Source organism: Moschus berezovskii, chromosome 6, assembly GCF_049115385.1.
Source record: "Moschus berezovskii isolate FMDL1 chromosome 6, NW_MosBer_1.0, whole genome shotgun sequence".
Classification (NCBI taxonomy): domain Eukaryota; kingdom Metazoa; phylum Chordata; class Mammalia; order Artiodactyla; family Moschidae; genus Moschus; species Moschus berezovskii.
This window is the reverse complement of record NC_142465.1, coordinates 62,396,062-62,417,838: the sequence shown is the minus strand read 5'-3', so window position 1 is coordinate 62,417,838 and position 21,777 is coordinate 62,396,062. Positions and strand designations below refer to the sequence as shown.

Below are 21,777 nucleotides of genomic sequence, written 5' to 3'. Positions count from 1 at the left end.
ACAAGATGGAACTGAAAGCAAATTAATTTATAAAAAAAAAAAAGGGGAAAGAAAAAAGAAAAAATTTACAGAAAACTTTTGAACAGAAGAAAGGTGCCAAGACGCAGAGGAAGAGAAACATGGGGACATGAGGAACAAAGGGCCTGGTGGGAGGGACCAAGAATTGGTGGAGAGCCTTGGAATCACTGTTGTCTTCACATCAGGGATGAAGAGGGGAGAGCTGGTACTGGGGGCACTGGAATCTGGGGAGCAGAGCTGAGCCACAAGCTGCGATCAAGGGGTCGGCATGCCCCTAGGTCAGGCACCCCTAGCCAGCTGCTGCCCCAAATTCCAGGGAATTCCCCACTACCAGCCATGACGGTCATGGTGGGAGGGAAGAGGGGACAGAGTGACCCACCACGTCATAAGGAGGAGGTGCTTAAGTGCTTTTTTGACAATTCCACGTTTTTAAAACTCATTCTTTTAGTGCTCCCCTCTCCGCATCTTCTGGGAGTCAGAGCCCGCGGAGGAGGCCACAGAGCCCCACGTGCCCTTTCTTCCTCCACTACCTACCACAGGAATCCCCAAGACGTTTCCCCACCAAATAGACATACGCTGACATCAACTACGCAGGAGACTTTTAAAAACACAGAACTGACATTCAGAGGGAAAGGGGTCATTGGCTGAGCTGGGGTGGCCTAAACAGCAACACTGAGGAAGCAGTAGGAGAGAGGAGTGGGAATAAACGGGGCGGCCGAGGGGGGTGGGGAGCTGACTCGGTCACTAACGAGGGGCTGGAGGAGACACACCCTGCACCCTATTCTATCAGAGCTCTCCCCAGAACCTAAATAACCCTTTCCTAAAACTCACCTCCCTCCTCCAAAAAATGTAAAAGTTGGATTTTTCTCACTGGTTGGAGGGCTTTTTTAAACCTCTACTTCCTTTTAAAGGGCTTTTTTTTTTTCAATCCATAAAAAATGCAGTAGTTTTGTGGGGATGTACCCTTAACAGTGGTTAATTAGGACCTTGTAGAAACACCCTCGCCCAGCCCATCCTTTGAGGGCAGCGTCCCCATCCTATCTTCTCTCCCAGACATTAGAAACATCTTTTCCACAAAAGTCCTTGAAACATCCAATATAAAAATGCATGCCCCTGACAGGCACGGTGGGGGCTTTGGAGGGGCAGGAGGACTTTCCTTACGTAGTGATGAACTCTCCAGGCTGGGGAAGGGTCCCAGTGGTGGGGATGGGGCTGTTCCTGGAACCTTGATCTCCGTGGGGAGTGAGGAGGGAGAGAGATGTCGGGCTGGCTCCTCACTGTGGGGGTGGCACAGGGGTGACTGTGCCTGGGCTTGGGGCCGTGGGGTCTGGAGGCAGGGGGGTGCCTGGGTCTGTGGAGAGAAGAAAGTTGCATCAGCTGAGGTGAGCAGGAGAGAGGGTCCAGACCCAGGCCACCAGACACACAACCGGGCATGGCATGCAATGGACGGGAGATGAGACAGTACCCCCAATGGACAACTTCCTTTTCCCAGCGCCCTCTCCCACCACACGCTGGGAAAACTGCTACACCCCTAACTGTCCTCCTGTCCCCCACAGGGAACTCTCTAAATGGGGCACTTGAGCGTGATGGGAACAAGCACACAGGACGGCAATCATCATGCAAACAAGTAGCCGTTTTTCCAGTTTACAACTGAGATGCTCTGTGTCACAGGACTCCTTCGTGACCCACCAGTGAAAGGCCCCAGCGTCATCCCAGGGGGCAGCTGCCAGGCTAGGGAATGGCGGAGGACAGCCAGAGAGGCCCTTCCCTCCTGTATTCTAATTTTACCACAACGTTCAAAAAAAGGATCCTGGAAGCCCTAGTACCCGAGCCCCTCCCCCACCTGCCCTCCAGTCCACCCCGTGGACCCCTCTCCCTCCCCCTTGTCCCCTCCAGGACCCTTCTCACCTGGCAGTGGGCTGGCACTGGGCAGGAGGTTGCCCTGAACAGCTGCCACAATGGCAGGGCTCTGGGCTGCGGCGGATCCGAGCCCCGGCCCAAGAGGCAAAGAAGATGGCATGGTGGTGGTCGCCGGCAGGTTAGGATGTAGAGGGTTCGCCATGGACACAGGCAGGTTAGGTGGGGGGAGAGTGGCCGGGGCGAACGGGAGATGGTGGTGATGCCCATGCAGGTTAGGAGGAGGGGGGAGGTTAATACTGATGGAGTCGGCTAGGCTACCAAATGGGATGATGGATGGAGCAGGAGGGGGAGGCGGCATGCCAAAAGGCAAACCCAAAGGAGCATTACCCGCCACGCCTGGGTGCCCGCTGCCTGGCACTGCCCCTGGCATCATTGAGGGAGGAGTTTGTTGGTTGGGGAACGGTGAGGGGCCTGGGAATGAAGAGGAGAGATGGAGAAGATTGGAGGCATACAATCTCACTCACCAACTTGCTCTCACAGTGAGGATAACCCAGTCACTCCTAGGTACCACCTTCCCTTTTCCTGATACTAGAACTGAGTGATAAATCCTTGGAACAAAATTCCAAAAATCTGGCTCTGGGGAGGGAGCCCTGTTGACTTAAGGAATAGCCATGGCGAAGGAGGATCTGTAGAAACTGAGGTCAATCCTTATCTCCAGTCCTTTCACACACTGCCTCTGAGAGGAACTGGAACATTCCCCCGGACCCCTCCACGCAGCCAGAGTTCCAGAAGCTATCACTCACCATGGGGTCCAGGGGGGGGTACCCCTGGTGGGACGGCCCCAGGCTGGGGGGCTCCAGCTGGTGGCTGCTGCTGTGGCCCCACAGTTGACCCTGCCTGCCCAAGCTGTTCGGAGGGCCCCAAGCTTCCAGGAGGGGCCACACTGCCCGCAGGAGCTGGGGCCACGGAGGCTGGAGCCATGGCCAAGCCGTGGACAGTGGGTGGCCCAGCAGTGCCTGGAGGTGGGATAGGCTGGGAGCCTGGGGGCAGGGCTGGTGGTGGCTGCTGCTGCTGTTGGTGCATCTGCTGGAAGTGCTGCTGCCGGGCCCGCATCTCTGCGTACTTCAGCTGCTCCATGTGGAAGGCTTGTCTGTCGGCCAAGAGCTGCTGCCTCTGGTACTCCAGCTGCCGGGGCGATGGAGAGCTGTCACCCCGGGGGCAGGAAACCCCAAAGGCACACTCCTTGCCCCCTGCTTTGTCTTCTGACAAGCCAAGCCTCCCATTCTGGCAATCCCCACACCAAACCTCAGCCTTGTGCTTGTATTCCCCTGTTCTCGCCTCCCCTACCCTCTCCAGTTCCCCCCACCAGGTCTTCTGGCTGCCCGCATGGCTTCTCACTGCAGTGGACAAGTGGACTTAATCTGGTGGTAGCCCTTGTTCATTTTCAGCCCCAAAGCTTTGAATTTGTCATTACTTTCATCTGGAAACCGAACCCCCACTCCCACCCCCAACCAAGTTCGTCTAGTCAAATCATGTTCTTTCCCTCCTTCAAAACTGAAGAAAAACTCACAATTCTTACGAAGCCCTCCCAGATCACCTCACCAGCCTCTGAGCTTTGGCCTTTATTCTGCTCTCACTCAGGACTTTTATACTTGATTGGAAATCTCTTAATTTTCGTTTGTCAGATACTTGAAGCATTAGCCAACTTTGACGTCTCCATATTGGATATCTGCTATCTTCAATTAAGGAGTTCAGGATCAGAGTCCTTGTCTTCTACTTCGTTTATATCTTCTAAGAATCAAAATGATTCGACACCATGTCCATCCTATTCCCTTTCCAACTTTAAGCCCTGGACCTAAAGCCCTTACCCTCTCATCATGCCTTAAACCTGTCCAATCACTCAATAATCACTCCATAGCAAGTCTACCGTGGACTAAGCACCCTTCAAGGACCTGGATCCACAGCAAAGAACCAACAAGAACTTTACCCTGGGGCTGACATTCTGTGGGACCTCAGCCTGCAGCTGTGCCTGTGGGGCACTTGTCCCTAACCGCCCAGGTTGGCTCCTCCTGCCCTGGTCTGGGCTAGTCTGCTCCACTGGGATGCCCTCTCGGCCTTGGGTTCTCTGTACTGCTGCTTCCCTCGCCCTGAACTGAGGCCCAGCCCAGTGCCAAGGCGGGGCCCCGCCAACCCCCAGGGCACTCGACTCACTGCTTCTCGCTCCCGGTCCATGATCGTCTCTAGCTCCTCAAAGTGCCGGAGTTTGATTTCCAACTTTTTCATCTGGGTCTCTACCAGCAGGGCCACCAGAGATTTGATTTTCCTCTCCTCCACAGCAGCCAAGTGCTAAGGAAGGAGGGGTGGGGTGGCCATCAGTGGGAGGACCCAGCTGAAGACGCTGGGCAACAGAGGAGGGTGGTGTGGGGGCTGACAGGCTTTAAGACGGAACTTGCTGTGGCCACAACCCAGAGTAGCACAGGCTTGAGTGGTATTTTTAAAAGAACGTGAAAAAAGAGAGAGAATATCAAAGGATAAGAAAAGGTCAAGTAATCGATAGGGTGAACACAGGCCCAATCAGGACTTCCCTGGTGGTCTGGTGGTTAAGAATCCACCTTCCAATGCAGAGAAAGTAGGTTCGATCCCTGGTCAGGGAATTAAGATCCTGTAGGCCATGGGGCAACTAAGCCCACGTGCCCCAACTGCCATAACCAGAGCCCATGAGCTGCAATTACTGAAGGCCACTCGCTCTAGAACCTGTGCTCTGCAACGAGAGAAGCCCGCATGCTGCAACGAAGACCCAGTGCAGCCAAATAAATAAAATGTTTTACAATAAAAAGGTTAAAAAAAAAAACAGGCCTAATGATAAAAACGGGCTTAAAAAAGATAAGAGAAGAGAGGACCAAGTGTCCCTCTCAGGATCCAAAGGGGACAGGAGACAGGCCAGCATTGTGTAAGGATGACAACGCAGGCTTTCCTCCAGCTGGTGTGCGATGAGGAGCAGCACCTCCTTCCCTGGGTCTGGGGCCTTACCTTGGCCTTCACGGCGGCGGCAGCCAGGGCGGCGGCGGCGGCGGTGGAGAGGTTGCCCTCTCCAATGTCGCGCTCCACCTTCGCCTTCCTTTCCCCCTCTGACTCCACCACTTCTTTCAGCACCTCCTCCTGCCCTTCTTTGGGCTCCTTCTCCTTCTCAGGATCCGCTGGGCCAGGAAAAGGGTCGTGAGCCCTAGAGCCTGGCTTCCTTTCTGAACCCCAACCACCGCGTGAGGCTCACCGGTCGGGTCTCCGTCACTCTTTTCTGACTCCTTCTCACTGTCGCCATCTTTCCCTTTCTCATCGTCCTTCTTGGGCGCCTCACTGGTCTTCTCCTTTGCTTCTTCCTCCACAGTCCCAACTCCTTCTCGAGGTTCCTGAGTCCCAGGGAAAGGAAAAAGGGGAGTGTCAGGGTGCTGGTTTGCACACAGAGGGCCCAGACCAGGAGCTGAGTTTACACCTCTTACTTGGGAGGGGGCCTGGATCCAGGACGCAGCCCCATCCAAGCCCAGCCCTCGCCTGCCCAAGCTAAGTGGAGCCGGCTCCCCTTCCCTGGTCCACACCGGACCCCTCTGCCTTCCCAGCCCTGCCAACTCCGCTGTACCTTGGGTTCCTTCTTATCCTCTGTGGCCTGGCCCTCCGCCCGTGCCTCGTCAGTCCCGCTCTCCTCTGGGTCCAGGGGAAGAGGAAACAGGAAATGTCTGACAGTTGGTCTACAACACTCTTCCAACTGCCCCTTCTAGCCAAGATCTTACTGAGAGGACCAGTAGGGGAGCCACGGTACCTAAAGTAAAGCCTTGAGGGAAATGAACACCCCACCAACTCACCCCATTAGTCTCATGCTCTGAGGTCGGGTGGAGGCAGGGATGGTGTGGGGAGGCCAGGCGGCTGAGGCTGCTGGTAAAAAGGGAGGAATTGGGGAACACGGCAGGCCTTACCGATCCTCTCCGGCTCATCGGAGGTGGTCCCTGCGATGCCACTGCTTTCCAGACCAAAGGCTGGGTCTGCCTTGCCTGTCACTTTGGCGGCTTCTTCCACTTTTCTAACGTGGGCCTCCACCAGAGCTGTGGGTACCTCTTCCTTCATTTTGGAGAACTCTTCTGTAAGACCCAGAGAAGGGGAGGCTGGGAGCAGCCAGGTAGGCAGTTCTGGCACTCTCTGTGAGAGCTCCCTCACAAGCCCGGCTCTTCATCTCCGCCTGCGTGGAGCTGGACCATTGCCTGGGCTGATGCCAGCCGCAGACACGGCCAGTAGGGTAGTGAACTTGAGGGGGTTCCACGGTCAGAGTACCCAGCCTTCCAAATGCAAACCGAGAGGGCTGGGAGCCCTGCGCGTTACCTAGGGCTGACTTCGCAGCCGCTGAGGCCACTCGGGGGTCGACGACAGAGGCCAGGAAGGCGACGGTGCTCATCACAGGGTTGCCTGACTGGCTGAAGGGGATGGGCTGGTAGGCCAGGGGGCCCAGGGAGGCCTCCGAGTCCTCCAGGTACGGGTCTTCGATGGGAAGCCGGAGAAAATGCAAGATGCATTCATCCTGTGTGCGGCTTCCCACGTGCTCTGACACTTTGTTCCAGTCATCTTTGTACATTTCCAGTGCCTGGTGGCGGTGGAGACACAACCTCACTTACTCCAGTAGCCACCTCCCTCAAAGGTCAGCGTCCCCCACCCCACTAAGCAGAGCAGCTTCAGAGCTCTCTGGGTTGTGATATTTATTTATTCTGCCAGGCCCAAGGGGAATCTCCAAGCAGCACTTGGAAAGGACAAAGGACTGACAAAATGGTGTCAGTCCCTGTGTGGCAGCTGGCCCCTGGGGGAGTATGCGATGGGCGCTGGGAATGAGAGAGACAGGGCGATATCACGCCTTCCCCACTCCCAAGTGCAACTGGCACCCTGGCCACTTCCCTTTCACAGGAGTCTCCTTCCCTGGCCCCGGTTACCTCCAGGAGCAGCAGGGTCTCCTGTTCTGTCCACTCTCGAGTGGCACTGGCTGCAGCTTTGCTCTGCAGGGGAAACACGGGTGGGTCAGCGGGAAGAGCCCGCAGCCTTGAGGAGCGAAGGTGCAGCGACCCCGGGTGCCCGCGGCCCCATACCTTGGAGGGGACGTTTTTCTTCGTGTACATGTCTGTGCGCAGCCCGAAGTTCTGCATGTCTGTCGGTTTCTCCTTGCCTTTGTCAGGGAAGTTGAGCATTTGCTGGGAAGCAGAGTTCTGCTATTTGTGGAAGGGAAAGAAAGAGGTGAATCCGAGTGCCTGCCAGGAGCCAGGGGCAGACAGAGAGAGAGGACAGACAGAAGGAGCTCCCTTCCCACGGCCAGGGACACCCCTGGGTGGACTTCCTCCCTCACTGCTGTAGCTCCTCTGCTCTCACGGCTCTTCTTCCCGGGCAGGGGCCCTCCAATAAAGGGGCAAAGAAGCAGCCCAGCGGGGTCTACACCCCACCTACCAGCTCTGGCTTGCCCTTAGCCGTCTCTGGCACCAGGTCATCCAGCTCTTTGCCCTTTCGCCCAGCCTTGGTATCAGCATCAACCTGGCGGCCCTGGGGGACAGAGCTTGGTGTCATGGAGGCTGGGCACAAAATGACCAGGCTGAGGCCCTGGAGGCCTCAAGACCAAATGCTGGGCAGCCCGAAGCTCGGGGGGCACTCATGCCACAGTTCCGTGTTCCCTTAATGATTAATTAGATCTGGAATTGGCATGATGTCCATTTGTATTCACATGTATCTTTACAGGTTCTCTTAGGAGCTGGACAAGTAGGTTCTAATCCTACATGTCTGACCCTGGGCAAGCCACATAACAATTTTTGTAATGTATGAAATGGAAATGGAAAAAAATGGAAGTGATAAAAATTATGAAGCAAAAATGAAAAAAATGTTGGAAACGTGACAAGGTTAAAAAATTTCATGCAACTGAATTGTAAGCCATTTTTCTCTATCTGCTCCATCCCCTACATTAGCCTGCCTGCTCCCCGAGGACAACAAGCATCTCTTCTCCCTCAGCAAGTCCTTGCAGTCTTAGGGACAAAGGCTGAGAGAGGGTGCTAAATACATGGGACTGATTCCTGTGGCCCTTTGCATCCCATGGAAAAGGAAGAAGCCTCAAAACACTCCTGAAACATTACCCTAAAAAACCAGAAAAAGAAAAGTCCAAAGAAGCCCCAGTTTGCCCAGTTCCACCCCGTCCCCACAGCCCCTCACTCTACCTGCGGGGTCTTGGGCTGCAGCGGCACCAGCCCGGACGGTGTGTCCGCCAAGACGTGGAAGTGAGAGGTGGGCGGAGGCCCCATGGGAGTTGGTCGACTCTCGGCATCCACCTGGTAGTTAATGAGACCCCACTGTTCTAGGAAGGCATGGACCCTGTGAGGAGAGAGGCAGAGGCTGGGTCACACACGAGGAGAGGGTTGGGGGCACCCTCTTCTCTGTTCCTTCTGCTCCCTGGGAAATACAGCCTCCTCCCAGCTCCTACACACCAGACAGCCAAGTCTCCATCTGCACCAGGGCCTCTCTCCATATCCACCCATCAGCTAAACATTGCTTCCTGTATCTCTCACCGGATAGGCTCCTCCACTACAGACGGGCCTCTTCTCCCTCCAGCCACACTGCAGAAAGCGCCCTGCCATCCCTTAAATCACCCTGACCCAAGACTGAACTTGGCCTTTCTCTAGTAGTGTCTTTCCTGCTCATCCCAAGCTCCTTGCCAGCAGCCTCTCTACTTCAGCCAAGAGGCATCTGTGAGCATCGTCCTTGAGAATCTGCCACCCCTCAGCTGCAGACCCACCTCATGATGGCACAGACATCACCCGCCAAGTTCCTGCGACAGGCGGTGGACGTGAGATACTCCTGGGGGTTCAGCCGGTAAGTATCAATCATGAAGTTCCGATAGGCCAGGTAGCTTAGAAGAGAGAGATACGAACGATGAGAGGGCTGAGGGGCAGGAAAAATTGGTAAGAGAATGACCTTCATGTGTGAAAGAGAAGAATGCCTCATCCAACTCAACACACACAGCGGGTCTCCTGAGTGCTGGACATGAGGGGCTCAGCCCCTTGATGGGATTTTTCGTTAAATGAGTTATCTCCTTGGCTGTGTGTGCTTGGGGATGTTTCATCCAACTTTTTTGTTTTCAGCTATTCTACATGGCTTGCAGGATCTCAGTTCCCTGACCAGGAACGGAACCTGGGCCCTGGCAGTGAAAGCCCAGAATCCTAACCATTAGGCTAACAGGGCACTCCCTCATCTAACATTTGGAAAAGAAATCAAAAAGAGAAAGTGCCCTTAATTTCAAAGGCAGATGTTAAAGGGAAGTCCTTAGGGGTGCCTCCACCTAGTAAGCAGGGCATAGCCTAAGGAATACATGGTTTGAAGGTGGAAAGGTCTAAGTTCAAATCCTACTTCTACTATGATGGCCTTAAATTTTGAAACTTAGTTACCTTAACTGTAAAATGAAGTGTCTGTTGAGAATAGAAAGGTCTGTAGAGATACAGAATAGTGCTAAGCACGCTGTACAAACTCCAAAAATGATAGCTATTGTGTGGCGTAACGTAGAGTTTGAGAACATGAGCCAGACTACAGGACTCAGACCCCAGCTTTATTACTCATGAGCTGTGTAACTTTAAGCAAGTGACTGACGCCCTCCATGCTTCAGTTTCCTTGTCAGTAAATTGAAGATAATAAGACCTACAGCTAAAGCTGATGTGAAGATTAAATTAGTCAAGGTATGTAGCATACTTAGGATAATACCTGGGAGATAAAGGGCTCTCAATCCATATAGGCAATTATCATCATTTGGTATTTTACACCCAGAGTGCAAAGTATAAAGAGTTCTAGTTCCAACTCTGCCTGCAGATCAAGTTGAACTCATGTCATCTGTCACTACTGCCTCTGGAGATAGCAAGGCTTCTTCATATACTGCTTTCCCCAGCAAGAGGACGAGAAGAGAACCATACCAGGCTGTGGGAAAGAAATATGGTGGAAGGGAAGGGGACCCCAGAGCAGGGAGACAGGGAGCTGAGGAATAGCTGGGAAGCCAATGCGTTCAGTCCTCAGGGGGCCTGGGCTCAGCAGTAGCTCCCACCTGCCCAACCATACCTATCCTGGAACATTCCTAACCACAGAAAATCACCAAACTAAAGCCAGGCAGGTTTGGTCTGAGGAGGAGCCTCGAAGGACATGAAGATGCCGGAGCCCCAGGCCCAGACTTCACAAAACACATCTCTCCATCCTTTAATTCACAGACTAGGTCTTACTAGTTCCTCTTCCTGTTTCTTTCTGTCAAAACCTACTCTATGGGACCAGTAACAGTAAGTTACACTTTAGCCAAAGAGATTACTTATGCTGAAGATATTTGCATTTTAGACAACACAGGTAATTATGGATGGAAAGCTCTAAACCCTGTTAAAAGAAACAGAGGGAGGACACAGTTGAGCCCAGTGGGAAGCAGATACTTGTTTTGAACCGAAGAGCAAGCTTCACACAGCCCCTAGCAGATCCCAGAGGGCCGTGGTCACAGTGCTGGGCTGGAGCTGCCTGTGGGCAGAGAGCATGTCTCTGTGAGCCTAGCACAGTGCCTGGCTCATGTAAGGAGCTCAAGAAAGTGAAGTCACTCAGTCGTGTCCGACTCTTTGCGACCCCATGAACTGCAGCCTACCAGGGTCCTCTGTCCATGGGATTTTCCAGGCAAGAATACTGCAGTGGGTTGCCATTTCCTTCTCAGGGTATCTTCCCAACCCAGGGATCGAACTCCGGGTTTCCCGCGTTTTGGGCAGACGTTTTACCATCTGAGCCACCAGGGAAGCCCAAGAAGTGTTTGCCCAGTTAGATCAGGAGGAGCCACTGGGGACAGGAGGAAGAGAGCCACGAGCTAGAGTGCCTTACATTTCTGGAGTCTTGGACTTGTTCTTGCCATTGAAGAACTCAGGGAGAGCCCTCCGTTCGATAGCGTGAACACTGCAAGAGAAGCCAGGGTGCAATGAGAAGGCTGGAGTGGAGAGATGGGACCCCAAAGATGAGAGATGGGACCCCAAAGATGAGAGATGGGACCCCAAAGAGAGGAAATGTCCGGAAGAAGGGGCAGCAAGAAGGAATGGGAGGCCTGGGTCTGAGAACTAGACCAGGAGCTCCCCTACGGCTGAACTGTACCCTATTCTTGCTGGCTGAGAAAGAGGGCACTTATTTGGAGGTGGGAGAAGGAACAACATGCTAACCCGTGGTCACAGGAAAATAAGGCTTTAGTGAGGAGCTGGAGCAACGATACCTATTGTAGTCAAACCAGGCAGCATAGCTCGGGATGATGATGTGGTGGGTCTGCTCAGTCACGTTGTCCTCATGCAGGTCTGGGTTCTTGGTCTGCTCCCCCTTGTTGCCTGTGCTGTTCTCGTCCTCATCCTATGAGTATGGAGGCTGCTGGACTCTCAGCATTCTCGTTAAGCCCTTAGCAACCCCCTGCTTCTCTCCCACTCTGGGAATGTGGGCACTAAAGATGGGCTGGAACTGAACAGTTATGGGCCTTGGGACTCAAAAGGCTCAGAGTTTTGAGCAACAGTGAGAATGAGTTCTACGGTGGGAAGAGTCTGGGCAGTGGAAAGTTCTAGGTGAAAGGAACTTTATAATCACAAGGCAGAATCACAGGGAGAGGGAGGGGCCCTCTAAACTGGCTCTACCTTGCCCGTGGTCTCCATGCTTTCATCCTCTTGTTCATCTGAAAGAGACAGCAAGAGAGAAGGTTGGTGCTGCCTGAGGGTCCGGAAAACAAGTGCACTTTTGGAAAGGCCCCGGCAGGCCAGGGGCAGGGGCTGGCCTCCCGCCCCCACCTCTAGGCTCTGACTGCCTTGCCCCAAGCGCCCCATCTTACCCAGGTCAGTCATGGTGCCTCCTTTGACTGGGGCTGACTCCGAGTCCTTCTTAGTGTTGACTGCCAGGGGAGAAAGTCATTTTAACAGACAGGTTCTGTCTAAATCAAGCCCTCGCCTCTCCACTGTGAACAGTTCCAGACAGCTCACTTCCTCCCAAAGCTTGCTCCAACTGATCACAAAATGTAATAGCTTGCTCCAGTCACAATTATTCTAGAGCTTGAAACTTTTCCCCTTCTCCCATCAAAAATTCATTTTACTCAACCTTTTTCTTCTAAAGAAGCATCTTCTACTCTACGAACATTCACCAATCACTCTTGTCTTTGATTGCCCCTTATCTCCATCTAGGAGCTTCCCTGGTGGCTCAGATGGTAAAGCGTCGGCCTGCAATGAGGGAGACCCGGGTTCGCTCCCTGGGTTGGGAAGATCTCCTGGAGAAGGAAACAGCAACCCACTCCAGTACTCTTGCCTGGAGAATCCCACGGATGGAGGAGCCTGGTAGGCTACAGTCCATGGGGTCACAAAGAGTCGGACACAACTGAGCGACTTCACTTCACTATTCCCATTTAGAAGTCTATAAATTCCTTCTGGACTGACACAGAGTCTGACCAAATCATTCTGTAGAGGAGTGGCTGGATCTTAAACATTTTTGAAAGCAGGGACATTTTCCTCCACTGAATTCATACACAGAAGCTCACTCAAGAAAACACAGAGAGGAGAGCTGCTCTGATGGAAGAAGGGGTGAAAGCTGGAACTCCTCTCTCAGTGGCTTTCCCCAACCTACTCCTGAAACCCACTCCTGGATGTCTGTGGAATACAGACATAAAGCAGTACTGCAGAGCCATGGTCTCCAAAGTGGGGATGCAAAAGAGGGTCCACTGGAATATAGGCCAAGAATATCAGAACCTCTATTTTTTAATCTTATCCTCTACGTCTTCCTAATTTTACATAATGTATGTGTTTTATAATGTTCCTAAAAGTAGTGAACACTACATGTGGATAATTTGTGCTCAAGTATATCTTACTGACATTGAAAGTGAAAGTGAAAGTCGCTCAGTCATGTCTGACTCTTTTCGACCCCATGGACTGTAGTCCATGGAATTCTCCAGGCCAGAATAGTGGAGTGGATAGCCTTTCCCTTCGGGAAATCTTCCCAACCCAGGGATTGAACCCAGGTCTCCCGCATTGCAGGTGGATTATTTACCAGCTGAGCCACAGGGGAGCCCAAGAATACTGGAGAGGGTAGCCTATCCCTTCTCCAGTGGATCTTCTCGACCCAGGAATCAAACCAGGGTCTCCTGCATTGCAGGCAGATTCTTTACCAACTGAGCTATCAGGTGTGTAATAAAAAAAGTTTGGAGACAGCACGGTCCATGACTCAAGACATGGAAATGAAGTTAGAGGATTGTCTATGGTGATGACAATGGTTTCAATAACCAGCTAAGTTGAAGGGTAAGAGTCTCTATACCTGGAGCTGGGCCTGGGAAGTCAGCCCACCCAGGGGGCTTCAACACAGGACAGGGAGGGGGCAGGCCCAGGAGCCATACCTGTCTTGGGCAATGTCACCTCTTCCACATTGGGGACCGGTGAGGGCTCATCCATGTCCTTTGTCAGGTCTTCTTGCTCCTCTTCTCTGTGGCCTCGCTTTGACTTGGTGTAAGGTGTTGAAGGACTGCGAAGGAAAGACAGTGAAAGTGAATCCAGGCATCCTTGGACAAGGAATCCCTGGAAGGTGAGTTCAATGGAAAGGAAGCAAGAAAAACTCGCAAAGGGACTGTGAAGTACAATGTGATAAACATAATTAACACTGTTGTATGGTGCACACGGAAATTGTTAGGAGAGTTAAATCCTGGGCTTCCCTGGTGGTCCAGTGGTTAAGAATCCACCTGCCAATGCAGGAGACATGGGTTTAATCCTTGGGCTGGGAAGATCCCACATGACATGGAGCAACTAAACTCCTGCAACACAACTACTAAGCCTGTGCTCTAGAGCCTGGGAGCCACAACTACTGAAGCCTCTGTGCTCTAGAGTCTGTGCTCTGCAACAAGAGAAGCCACCTCAGTGAGAAGCATGCTCATCACAATTGAGAGTAGCTCCTGCTTGTCACAACTAGAGAAAAGCCCATGCAACAATGAAGACCCAACACAGCCAATAAATAAATAATGAAAAAAAAGAGTAAATCCTGAGAGTTCTTATAACAAGGGAAAAATTTTTTTTACTTATTTTTCTATTTTTTTAATTTACTATCTACATGAGACAAAAGATGTTTACCAAATGTACTTTGACAATCACTTCACAATGTATGTAAACCAAATCATGATGTATTCCTTAAACTTCTGCAGGGCTGTATGTCAGCTACATTGCAATGAAACTGCAAGGAAGGGGCTTCCCTGGTGGTCCAGTGGTTAAGAATCCACCTTCCAATGCAGGGAAGTGGGCTCAATCCCTGCTCCAGGAACTAAGATCGCACGTGCGGCAGGGCAACTAACCCATGCCACAACTACTAAGCCTGAATGCCCTAGAGCTCGTGTGCCATAACTGGAGAGCCCACGAGGTGCAGGGAAGATCTCAAGCAACCTCGAGCACTGCAACCAAGACCAGACGGAGCCAAAAATAAATTAATTTAAAAAACAACTGCAGGGAAGAAAAAAGGGAGAGAAAACCCTGACGGCAGAACTGAGCAAAGAAGAAAGTGATCTCTACAAAGTAAGTGGAAGAGGCGAAGACCTTTCATCTGCAGATTAAGCTCTGTTTGAGTTTACTAGTGGCAAGGACCAGAAGTAGACACTGGATAGCTAAAGATCTCCTCTTCCCTCATAGGCCAGCGCCTGGTAGTTACAGAAGGGGATTTGTCCTTCCTTCCTTAACCAGGGAGTGGACAGAGCAGTGAAGGCAGGGGCCGGTCAGGGGCTGGCCCACCCTTTCTTAGCATTCTTCTTCTTGGCTTCTGGGGTCGGTGAAGGTGAGGGGGAGCGCTTCCTCTTCTTATAGTTTCCCCCCTTCTTGTCCCGTCGGTCAGAATCTGGGCTGTTCACCTGCAGGTTGAAGAATTGGGGCAGATGTCAGCCAACAATCTCCAGCGAAGATTGTTCTGAGACTTGTCCTAAGGGCTCAGGAGAAAAGAAAAAGAGTTTTCACCTCATCTGTCAGCGTCTTGGCTGAAATCTTCTTTCGGCGGGAGACAGGGTTTTTGTCATCATTTACTTCGTAGTCTTCCTCATTCATCCATTCATTGAAGGTGTCTGTGTCCAGGATCCATTTTGCATGAACCTGAAGAACAAAGGCAGACTGTCCTGGGGAGAGGCCTGGAAGCCCTAGTTCTGTCTGGGGACCCTTAACAGAGGAGCCCAAGGGCCCAGGAGCCTCTCTGTTCACCTCCAAGAGCAATCTGGCCCCGGTATTCTTCTTGGGGGAGGGAGGACGGACAAGGAAAGCTCACCTTCCTAGGTTTCTCAGGAGTTGGAGCGTCTTCCACAGATGCTTCAATTTCACTGGCTGGGATCCACGTGTCGTAACTGCCATGGGAAATTGAGCGTGAAGCGCAATCAATGGGACGGAATTGTGGAAAAATAAAGGGCAAACCTTTTACCTTTTCCATTTACAAAAAGTATCGGGTTGTTGGGTTACTTTTTGTATGGTTTGTTGGGTATGATTATTTTTTCCAAATAATACGGGGATTCTTTTCACTATACAGTAATAAAAATGATTACAAAACATATAGAAGAAAAGAATCATCCTAACACAAGCACTTGTGACATTCAGTATATATGTTTTCCCCAGTAACTTTTTTCTACAATTTTTTTCCTGCTATTTTGTTTTCACATAATGGCAATGATAATATATGTCATTTCACAACCTACTTTTTGCAATATTTACCTATAAATTATGTATGGTATCTCTATTACTTTAAATACTGTAAAATAGCCCACTGACTAAATATATAAATTTGCTGAAACATTTCCCACTGTTAGATATTTAGATTATTTCTAATGTTTACTTACCAAAACTCATACTAGGATAACCATCTCACACACAAAGCCCCAATCCTTTTAGCCTAAGTTTTGTCCAGTAAGCCCAAACTTCCCACAGGACAGACAGGGGGTTCGCATAATAGGTGGGAGAACAAATTAACAGAGCAAAAAACAACCCTCAAAGAGTGCCTTCTTGCTTTACTAGATGTTCTAGGGCTTTTCAGTCTGGCTGTTGTACTTAAACCTGTCCCCAGATCCCATCCTCACCTGTCAGGATAGTAGCCCCAGTGCAGAAGAACCTGCTTATCTCTCTTCATGACTGGCCGTACCCATTCCTCTGGGGACAGAGACAGAGCAGGGTGAGACACGAGCTAAAAGGGTACATATACAAAAGAACTCTGTACACAACACCTGCTGCAGCAGGGGACTTCAGAATACGAACAAAGTGGTAAGAAGATTCTGGGTTCAAAGGAGGGAGGAGCCCAGGCACTGCACAGCTATTGAGTGGTCCTCCATCTCCTAGTGCAAGCCATCCACTGCAGTGACCAAGAAAACCCAGGTCTCACCTTCCTCCAGGTTCCCTGGAACGGGATACACAACGTGGGAGGCACTGTTCTTATCCTCAGTGACCGTTCCCTGGATGACATAAAGACAAGCAGGGAGGTGTGGTCCCCTTTGAATTAGTCATGAATGTAAATAAACCAAAGTAAGATTTAACCACAGATCTGTCTTCATAATCATATGGTATCAGAATGGTAAGAAAGTTGGTTTGCATTCTCTAAATACACATCAGCTGAGTGGCAGAGAGAAACAGCTGGGATTTTGCTAATAATGGATAAAAATCAAAGAATTTTAAATTGCTACAGATAAACCTCTGAACAGATAATCTGTTACACATGGGAAATGAACAGTCAAGTTTATGTCCCTGTATGTCCCAATGACATCTGCTTGTTATTACAGAGTTCCAGAGAGCAAAGATCTCATTGATCTGAAATCAGGCAATCTCTAGCTCAGTGGAAAGATGCTTTTCCCCTCAGGCCTATGCAGTCTCTAGGAACAGTGATCTAAACCTGCCAAGAATCGGAATGGGAGAAACAGAGAAACAGAAACAGAGGCTTAAAGCTTTAATTCTAATATTCTTCCAAATAGGGAGGGCTACTATGGGGCTGCTTCTTGTATGCAAAACATCAGAAAAAGAGTCATGGAGTTTCTAAAACCTCTCCTGACCCACCCACTCACCTGATGTCTCTTGATAATGTCTTTTAATTTCCCTAGCAGTTTGGGTTCAATTTCTGGGCACAGAAAAATGTTAGGTCGAGACAGGCAATTATTCTGTGGGGAGAAGAAATAAGTGGGAGGAGATTATAGGGAAGGGGTGTTTGGATTCTCATCCAGGGAAGGGAGATAAGTGGGGGAGTTCTGGACTATTACCTGCACCAAGGACTTCTCAATGGTCATGAACATTTCCACATTGCGGTCCATGCGTGATGGATTCTGGAAATCGTAACGCCGCCTTGTAAAGAAGCAATAATCTAGTGAGTGATATAGCTCAAGTCTGGGGACGAGGTTAGCATATGTGATTATTTTAACATGGGAGATTAGGAGGCAATTTTGCCCTCAGTTGTGCCAAAATCACCTGGGATCTGGGGTTCACTGATCTCAACTCCACAAATCACTTTGTACTTAGTCCGAAAGAACAAAGAAAGGCTTGAGATGCCAACCTAAGAATTCCTTTTCCTCTACAGTACACACTGACACACATATACATATTCACTCATGCTTAGAGACTCTTGGCTCTGACTCCCAGCCACTTTTCTGACCTAGGAGGTCAGGTCTGCTGATCTAGCAAAGAAAAAGACTTGCAAGAATGTGTACCCTCTCCCACCCCAAAAAGACCCCAGGGAATCATAAACGGGGATTCCCTTTAAACTAAATGTAAGAAGTACAGAGAGAAGAGAAGGCATCTCACCATCCCTGGTCACTCTTGAATTTGTAGGCAGCTGCAAGTATGTGGCACAGGGAGCCTCCTGCTTTGAAATCTAGGAAACATTTGATCTACAAAATTGAGACAGGGAAGAAGTATGTGAGAGTTACATCCTAAATTCTCTTATGATTTAACAATCCTTTCACAAAATCTTATGCTGAACTGATCTCCCTCTCAGAGCTGGAATTCTTTAACCCCTGTGCCATTCTATCTTGTAGCCTAGAAGAGGAGAGAGAAAGAAACCAATATTCACAAAGCCCCACCATGTCCCTTGCTGGATTCCCTTTACTGGGTTACCTCGTTAATCATTACAGGTTATACCTACATGGTAGATATATTAATCCCATCGAGAGATAAAGGAACCAAGACTCAAAAGGCATTAATGGCTTGTCCAAGATGACAGAGACACCAAGTGGCAGAGCCAGGATCTGAACACAAGAGTGTGCAAATCCAAATCTCACATGTTTTCACCATGCCATGAGTTTCATGACTGAGTTTAGATACTCTGAGATAACCTGTTGCATGAACTATTACTAGGACAAAGGGGATGGTAAACTGGGGGCTCTGCCAAGCCAGTAACACCCCAACCAGGGAAAGAGATGGTAGGAAGTCACCTAAACCTCAAAAACTAGAAGATTTACAAAAGACAACTCCTTCTCGGATTTGCCCCTTGCTTTTTGCACTCACCGGCAGTTTAGTGAGCGGTGCATTGCTGACATGTTTGCCAAAAACTTCTTCCTGAAATTGTAGCAACTGTACAACCAGGCTAGACAGGGACTTGTTGGTGGGTGGCTCGGCTTGTATATACTGGGGAAACAGGGAAAAGGAAAGAAAAACAGATCCCAAGTCAATTTCCCATTGTCTCCCTTATTTCTTCCCCAGGAGCTCTGAAAGCATCTGGGATAGAAACAGTGTCTTCATCCCCCACATGCCTAATCTCTTAGAAGGAAAATGGCAGGAGGAAGGCCTGACGTGCCCCTCACCAAGAAGATGAAATTCAGCTGCCTACTACCAGTCTTGGGTGCTGACGGTATAGGCAGCTTCCTACTCTCCCTCAACGACACCCTAAAAATGGAGTTGCAGGATCCCAATCTTTACCCAATGGCACCGAGAGCTGTAGAATTGTGAAGATTCACAGGGATCAGGCCACAGAAGCAACATCTGGAATGCTCTAAGGGAGACAGCAGTCTACTTCTTTGAGTAATGGTGTGGAAGGTCAAGATTCCCCCTATAATACAGCCTGATAAGAAAGATGCAAAGAAGCAACATAGGGCAAAAGTGTACCTTTTGGTGGGAGGTGTAAAGAGATCCTTGAAAGAAAAGGTAAATGACAAAGAGCTAAGAGCTTGACAGCTGAACTAGGTCACAGGCTGTCAATCCCCCCAGGGCCAGACACTAAGCCCCTAGACTGATCTCCAGTCCAAAAGGTCAAAGGTAGAAGCCTGGGAGCCAGAGCCTCACGCTGGTGTAGAGACAAGCCACAGACCCAGCAGCTGTTGGCCAAGCTCTGACACCCTGAGAGACCTCTGAGAACAGAGCCAGACTCATAACCAGGATCAGAGGGGCGTTCTCCTCCACCGGCCCATCACACTTCTGACAGGTTGCAGAGCGGAGCAGGAAGAACTGGGCAGCTGAAGGAAAGTCCCAGAACCTCTTATTGTGGGTAGTGAGAAGGAAGACATGCAGACCCTCACCAGAGAAAAGCCCTACGCAGAGATGTTCCTTTCAACCAGGCCTAAAGACAAAGACACCACCAGGAAGAGGTATGGTATAAAAGACAGGTAAGGCTTGAACCCTTTGTTCACTACCTTATTATTACGGGATGGGGGACTCCAGACACAAACTGCATCCTAGTCCCTGAACCCCAAACCCAAGGCAATGGAAGGCCAGGTGGAGGGGTGATTTCATTGTGAAGTTGAGCAATGCTTTTTGAAGGGGTAGCTGCCCAGAAACTCCTATACCCTGACACCCAAAGAGGTTCTGTCACCCCTTGTACGGAGATGGGGGACGGGCGGTAGACAGGTGATCCCGGGGTGGGACCCTTTTTCAGGCTGGTGAGCAGTCGAGGGCCTGCTCTGGGGCTGTTTACCCTCCGGCTTTCATCATCTTTCTCTGAACATACACAAAGCACTGGCAAGGCCTCAGCCCTGCTGGTACCTGGCTCCGTGGGGAGCTCTGGCGGGCACCGTGGCGGGCACGCTCGGGTGCGGGGGGGCATTCGGCACCCGTCCACCCCCGACCGTCCCTCCCGGAAAAGCCCGGAAGGCGATGGCTTCTGGAGGGTGGGCAGCTGGCACCGGGTCCCGCCGGGCCAGTGGAGAAAAACAAGGGGCAGAAGGCGCAGCAGCGGGGGCGGGGGCTGGAACCAGAGGCGGGGTGGGGGGTTAAAGGAGGCTGCGGAGGCGCGGGCGGCGGGGGGCGCGCGGGGGAGGGGCCGCGGCCGCGGGAGGGTGGGCCGGAGCCGGGGTGGGGGAGCCGCGGGGCCTCGGTCCCTTTGTCCCGCCCCCGGCCCCCGCGCGGCCCTGCCTGCGTACCTTCTTGTAGTTCTTGCCGAGCCACAGCCGCACGTTGTCGAACTGGGTCACGGTGTCCGCGGCCTCGTAGTACTTCACGTTGGGGCCGCCGTCCTTCTTCCGCACCGCCATCTTCTCGGGCTCGGGCCCCGCCGCCGCCCGCCCCGCTCGGCTCAGCTCCCGCCTCCTCCGCCTCCTCCTCCGCCCGCCTCCCGCCGCCTCCCGCCGCCGCGGCCGCCGCCTCCCGCCGCCTAGGCCGGCCCCGGCCCGCGCAGCGCCCCCTGCCGGCCGGCCGGCCGCGGTGGCGGCGGAGCGCCCGGCGCGGGGCGGACCCTGGCGGCCTCCCTGGCGGCGGCGGCCGGAGCTCTGGGGAGGAAGCGGCTTCCTGGAGGGGGCGCACACTCCCTTGAGATCGCCCTTTACCTGACCTGAAGTCTTTGCTTGCCTCAGCCGGGGGAGTGGGGTACCTCTCTATCCTACCCCAAGGGGATGCCGGTCGCCTGAGGAGTCCCCAGCCCAGACCTCAGTGGTCCTCACCTTGCACATTTCTTAACCCCACAAAGCCCCTAATCCCAAGGAGCCCTGGACCCGTTTCCGCAAGAAGTTCCTTCGTTTCCTCCATCCCCAGGAGTGCCCCGTTTAAACTCCTTCTGAGCCTCCCTCGCCCCTAACGCCTTGTCCCAGGTCTCATTCCGTAACCCGAGGAGTCCCCTAGCTGCCACCCCGGGGACCCAGCCCCTCCTCTCCAACTGCTTTCCTCTGAAGGCCTCGCCAGTGCTTCCTCAGCAGCTCTGCGCTCCTTGGGACCCTCATCTTCGTGGGGCGGGAGACCCTTCCTCCTTGGGTCACCCGATCCACCCGACTCTCTTCCTCTGAGCTGCGTGGAGGCAGAGGTAAGGAGCGGAATGTGAGGAGGTCACAGGCTGTGTGTTTGGGCTTGGCCCAACTTCCCGTCGCCGCCACCCGCTCCGGGCCGTTGTGCGGACCCTTTCTCTAAGTGCTCGGTGAAGGGCGGTCTTGGAAGTCACGGTGGCCGAGTGGTTAAGGCGTTGGACTCGAAATCCAATGGGGTTTCCCCGCACAGGTTCGAATCCTGTTCGTGACGGCCGCGTTTTTTTTTTCCCTTCAGGGTATGTGTGAAGGAAGCCTCTTGCCTTCCACGTGTCTTTCGTGCCCTTCCCTTTCTGTATCGGAAACAGAAGCCAGAAGGTCTCACCCCTGGATTGGGGGGAAGGAGGGGGCTGAGGGTGACCACAAGAAGTGTTTAATGATGTGCAACTGTATTGGCTTTTAGAATACAAAGCACTTAGAGAATTCTGTAACTTCAGGTTTGCAAGCAGTTTCGACGTACCTTGATTCATTCTTTCTGCAGAGCGTAGCAAAGGATTTGGTTCAAGAAGGGTTAAGTTTTGTTCGGGAATGTGAATGCCAGTTGTGCTTTTAATAGTCAAACTGGAGTTTCCAGATAAGAGGGCACCTCTGAATTTAATGACCAGACGTCACATCTTGTAGGTCTCTGTACCATGAAGATCCTGGAAACAAGGCTTTCTCTCACTGGGATT

At 51.8% G+C, this 21,777-nt stretch overlaps 1 protein-coding gene and 1 non-coding gene across 13 annotated transcripts; one reads left to right on the top strand and one right to left on the bottom strand.

The window, feature by feature from the left end:
• Nucleotides 1–600: 600 nt before the first annotated feature.
• SMARCC2 (SWI/SNF related BAF chromatin remodeling complex subunit C2) lies at nt 601–20,397 on the bottom strand. 12 transcript variants are annotated; one of them, XM_055394628.2, is made up of 30 exons: nt 20,237–20,397; nt 18,390–18,509; nt 17,688–17,773; nt 17,150–17,231; nt 16,958–17,050; nt 16,285–16,354; nt 15,986–16,055; nt 15,187–15,262; nt 14,886–15,017; nt 14,667–14,782; nt 13,295–13,419; nt 11,750–11,809; nt 11,559–11,596; nt 11,153–11,283; nt 10,774–10,845; nt 8,681–8,794; nt 8,106–8,259; nt 7,351–7,443; nt 6,999–7,118; nt 6,846–6,908; nt 6,247–6,505; nt 5,847–6,008; nt 5,513–5,577; nt 5,150–5,285; nt 4,909–5,075; nt 4,090–4,224; nt 2,682–3,063; nt 2,266–2,349; nt 1,927–1,992; nt 601–1,369 (listed from the first exon to the last, which is right to left on the bottom strand). In XM_055394628.2, the coding sequence occupies exons 1-30, from the start codon at nt 20,345–20,347 to the stop codon at nt 1,293–1,295; spliced, it is 3,459 nt and encodes a 1,152-aa protein (XP_055250603.2). In that variant the 5' UTR covers nt 20,348–20,397; the 3' UTR covers nt 601–1,292. The 12 variants fall into 12 exon arrangements, with proteins under 12 accessions (XP_055250603.2, XP_055250604.2, XP_055250601.2 ...); XM_055394629.2 differs by having other exon boundaries at nt 6,999–7,115; XM_055394626.2 differs by having other exon boundaries at nt 1,927–2,349.
• An 841-nt stretch (nt 20,398–21,238) lies between these two features.
• Nucleotides 21,239–21,320, top strand: TRNAS-CGA (transfer RNA serine (anticodon CGA)). The gene has a single exon. It is a non-coding gene; the product is annotated as a tRNA-Ser (tRNA).
• Nucleotides 21,321–21,777: the final 457 nt, after the last annotated feature.

Bases quoted from the DNA above. Each gene is read 5' to 3' on its own strand.
- SMARCC2 (XM_055394626.2), bottom strand. From the start codon at position 20,347: ATGGCGGTGCGGAAGAAGGACGGCGGCCCCAACGTGAAGTACTACGAG. The intron at 15,263-15,985 runs GTGAGGATGGGA...TTCCCATGGCAG, and splicing joins TGGGGCTACTATCCTGACAG to TTACGACACGTGGATCCCAG. The intron at 1,370-1,926 runs GTGAGAAGGGTC...TTCTCTCCACAG, and splicing joins CAGTGCCAGCCCACTGCCAG to ACCCAGGCACCCCCCTGCCT.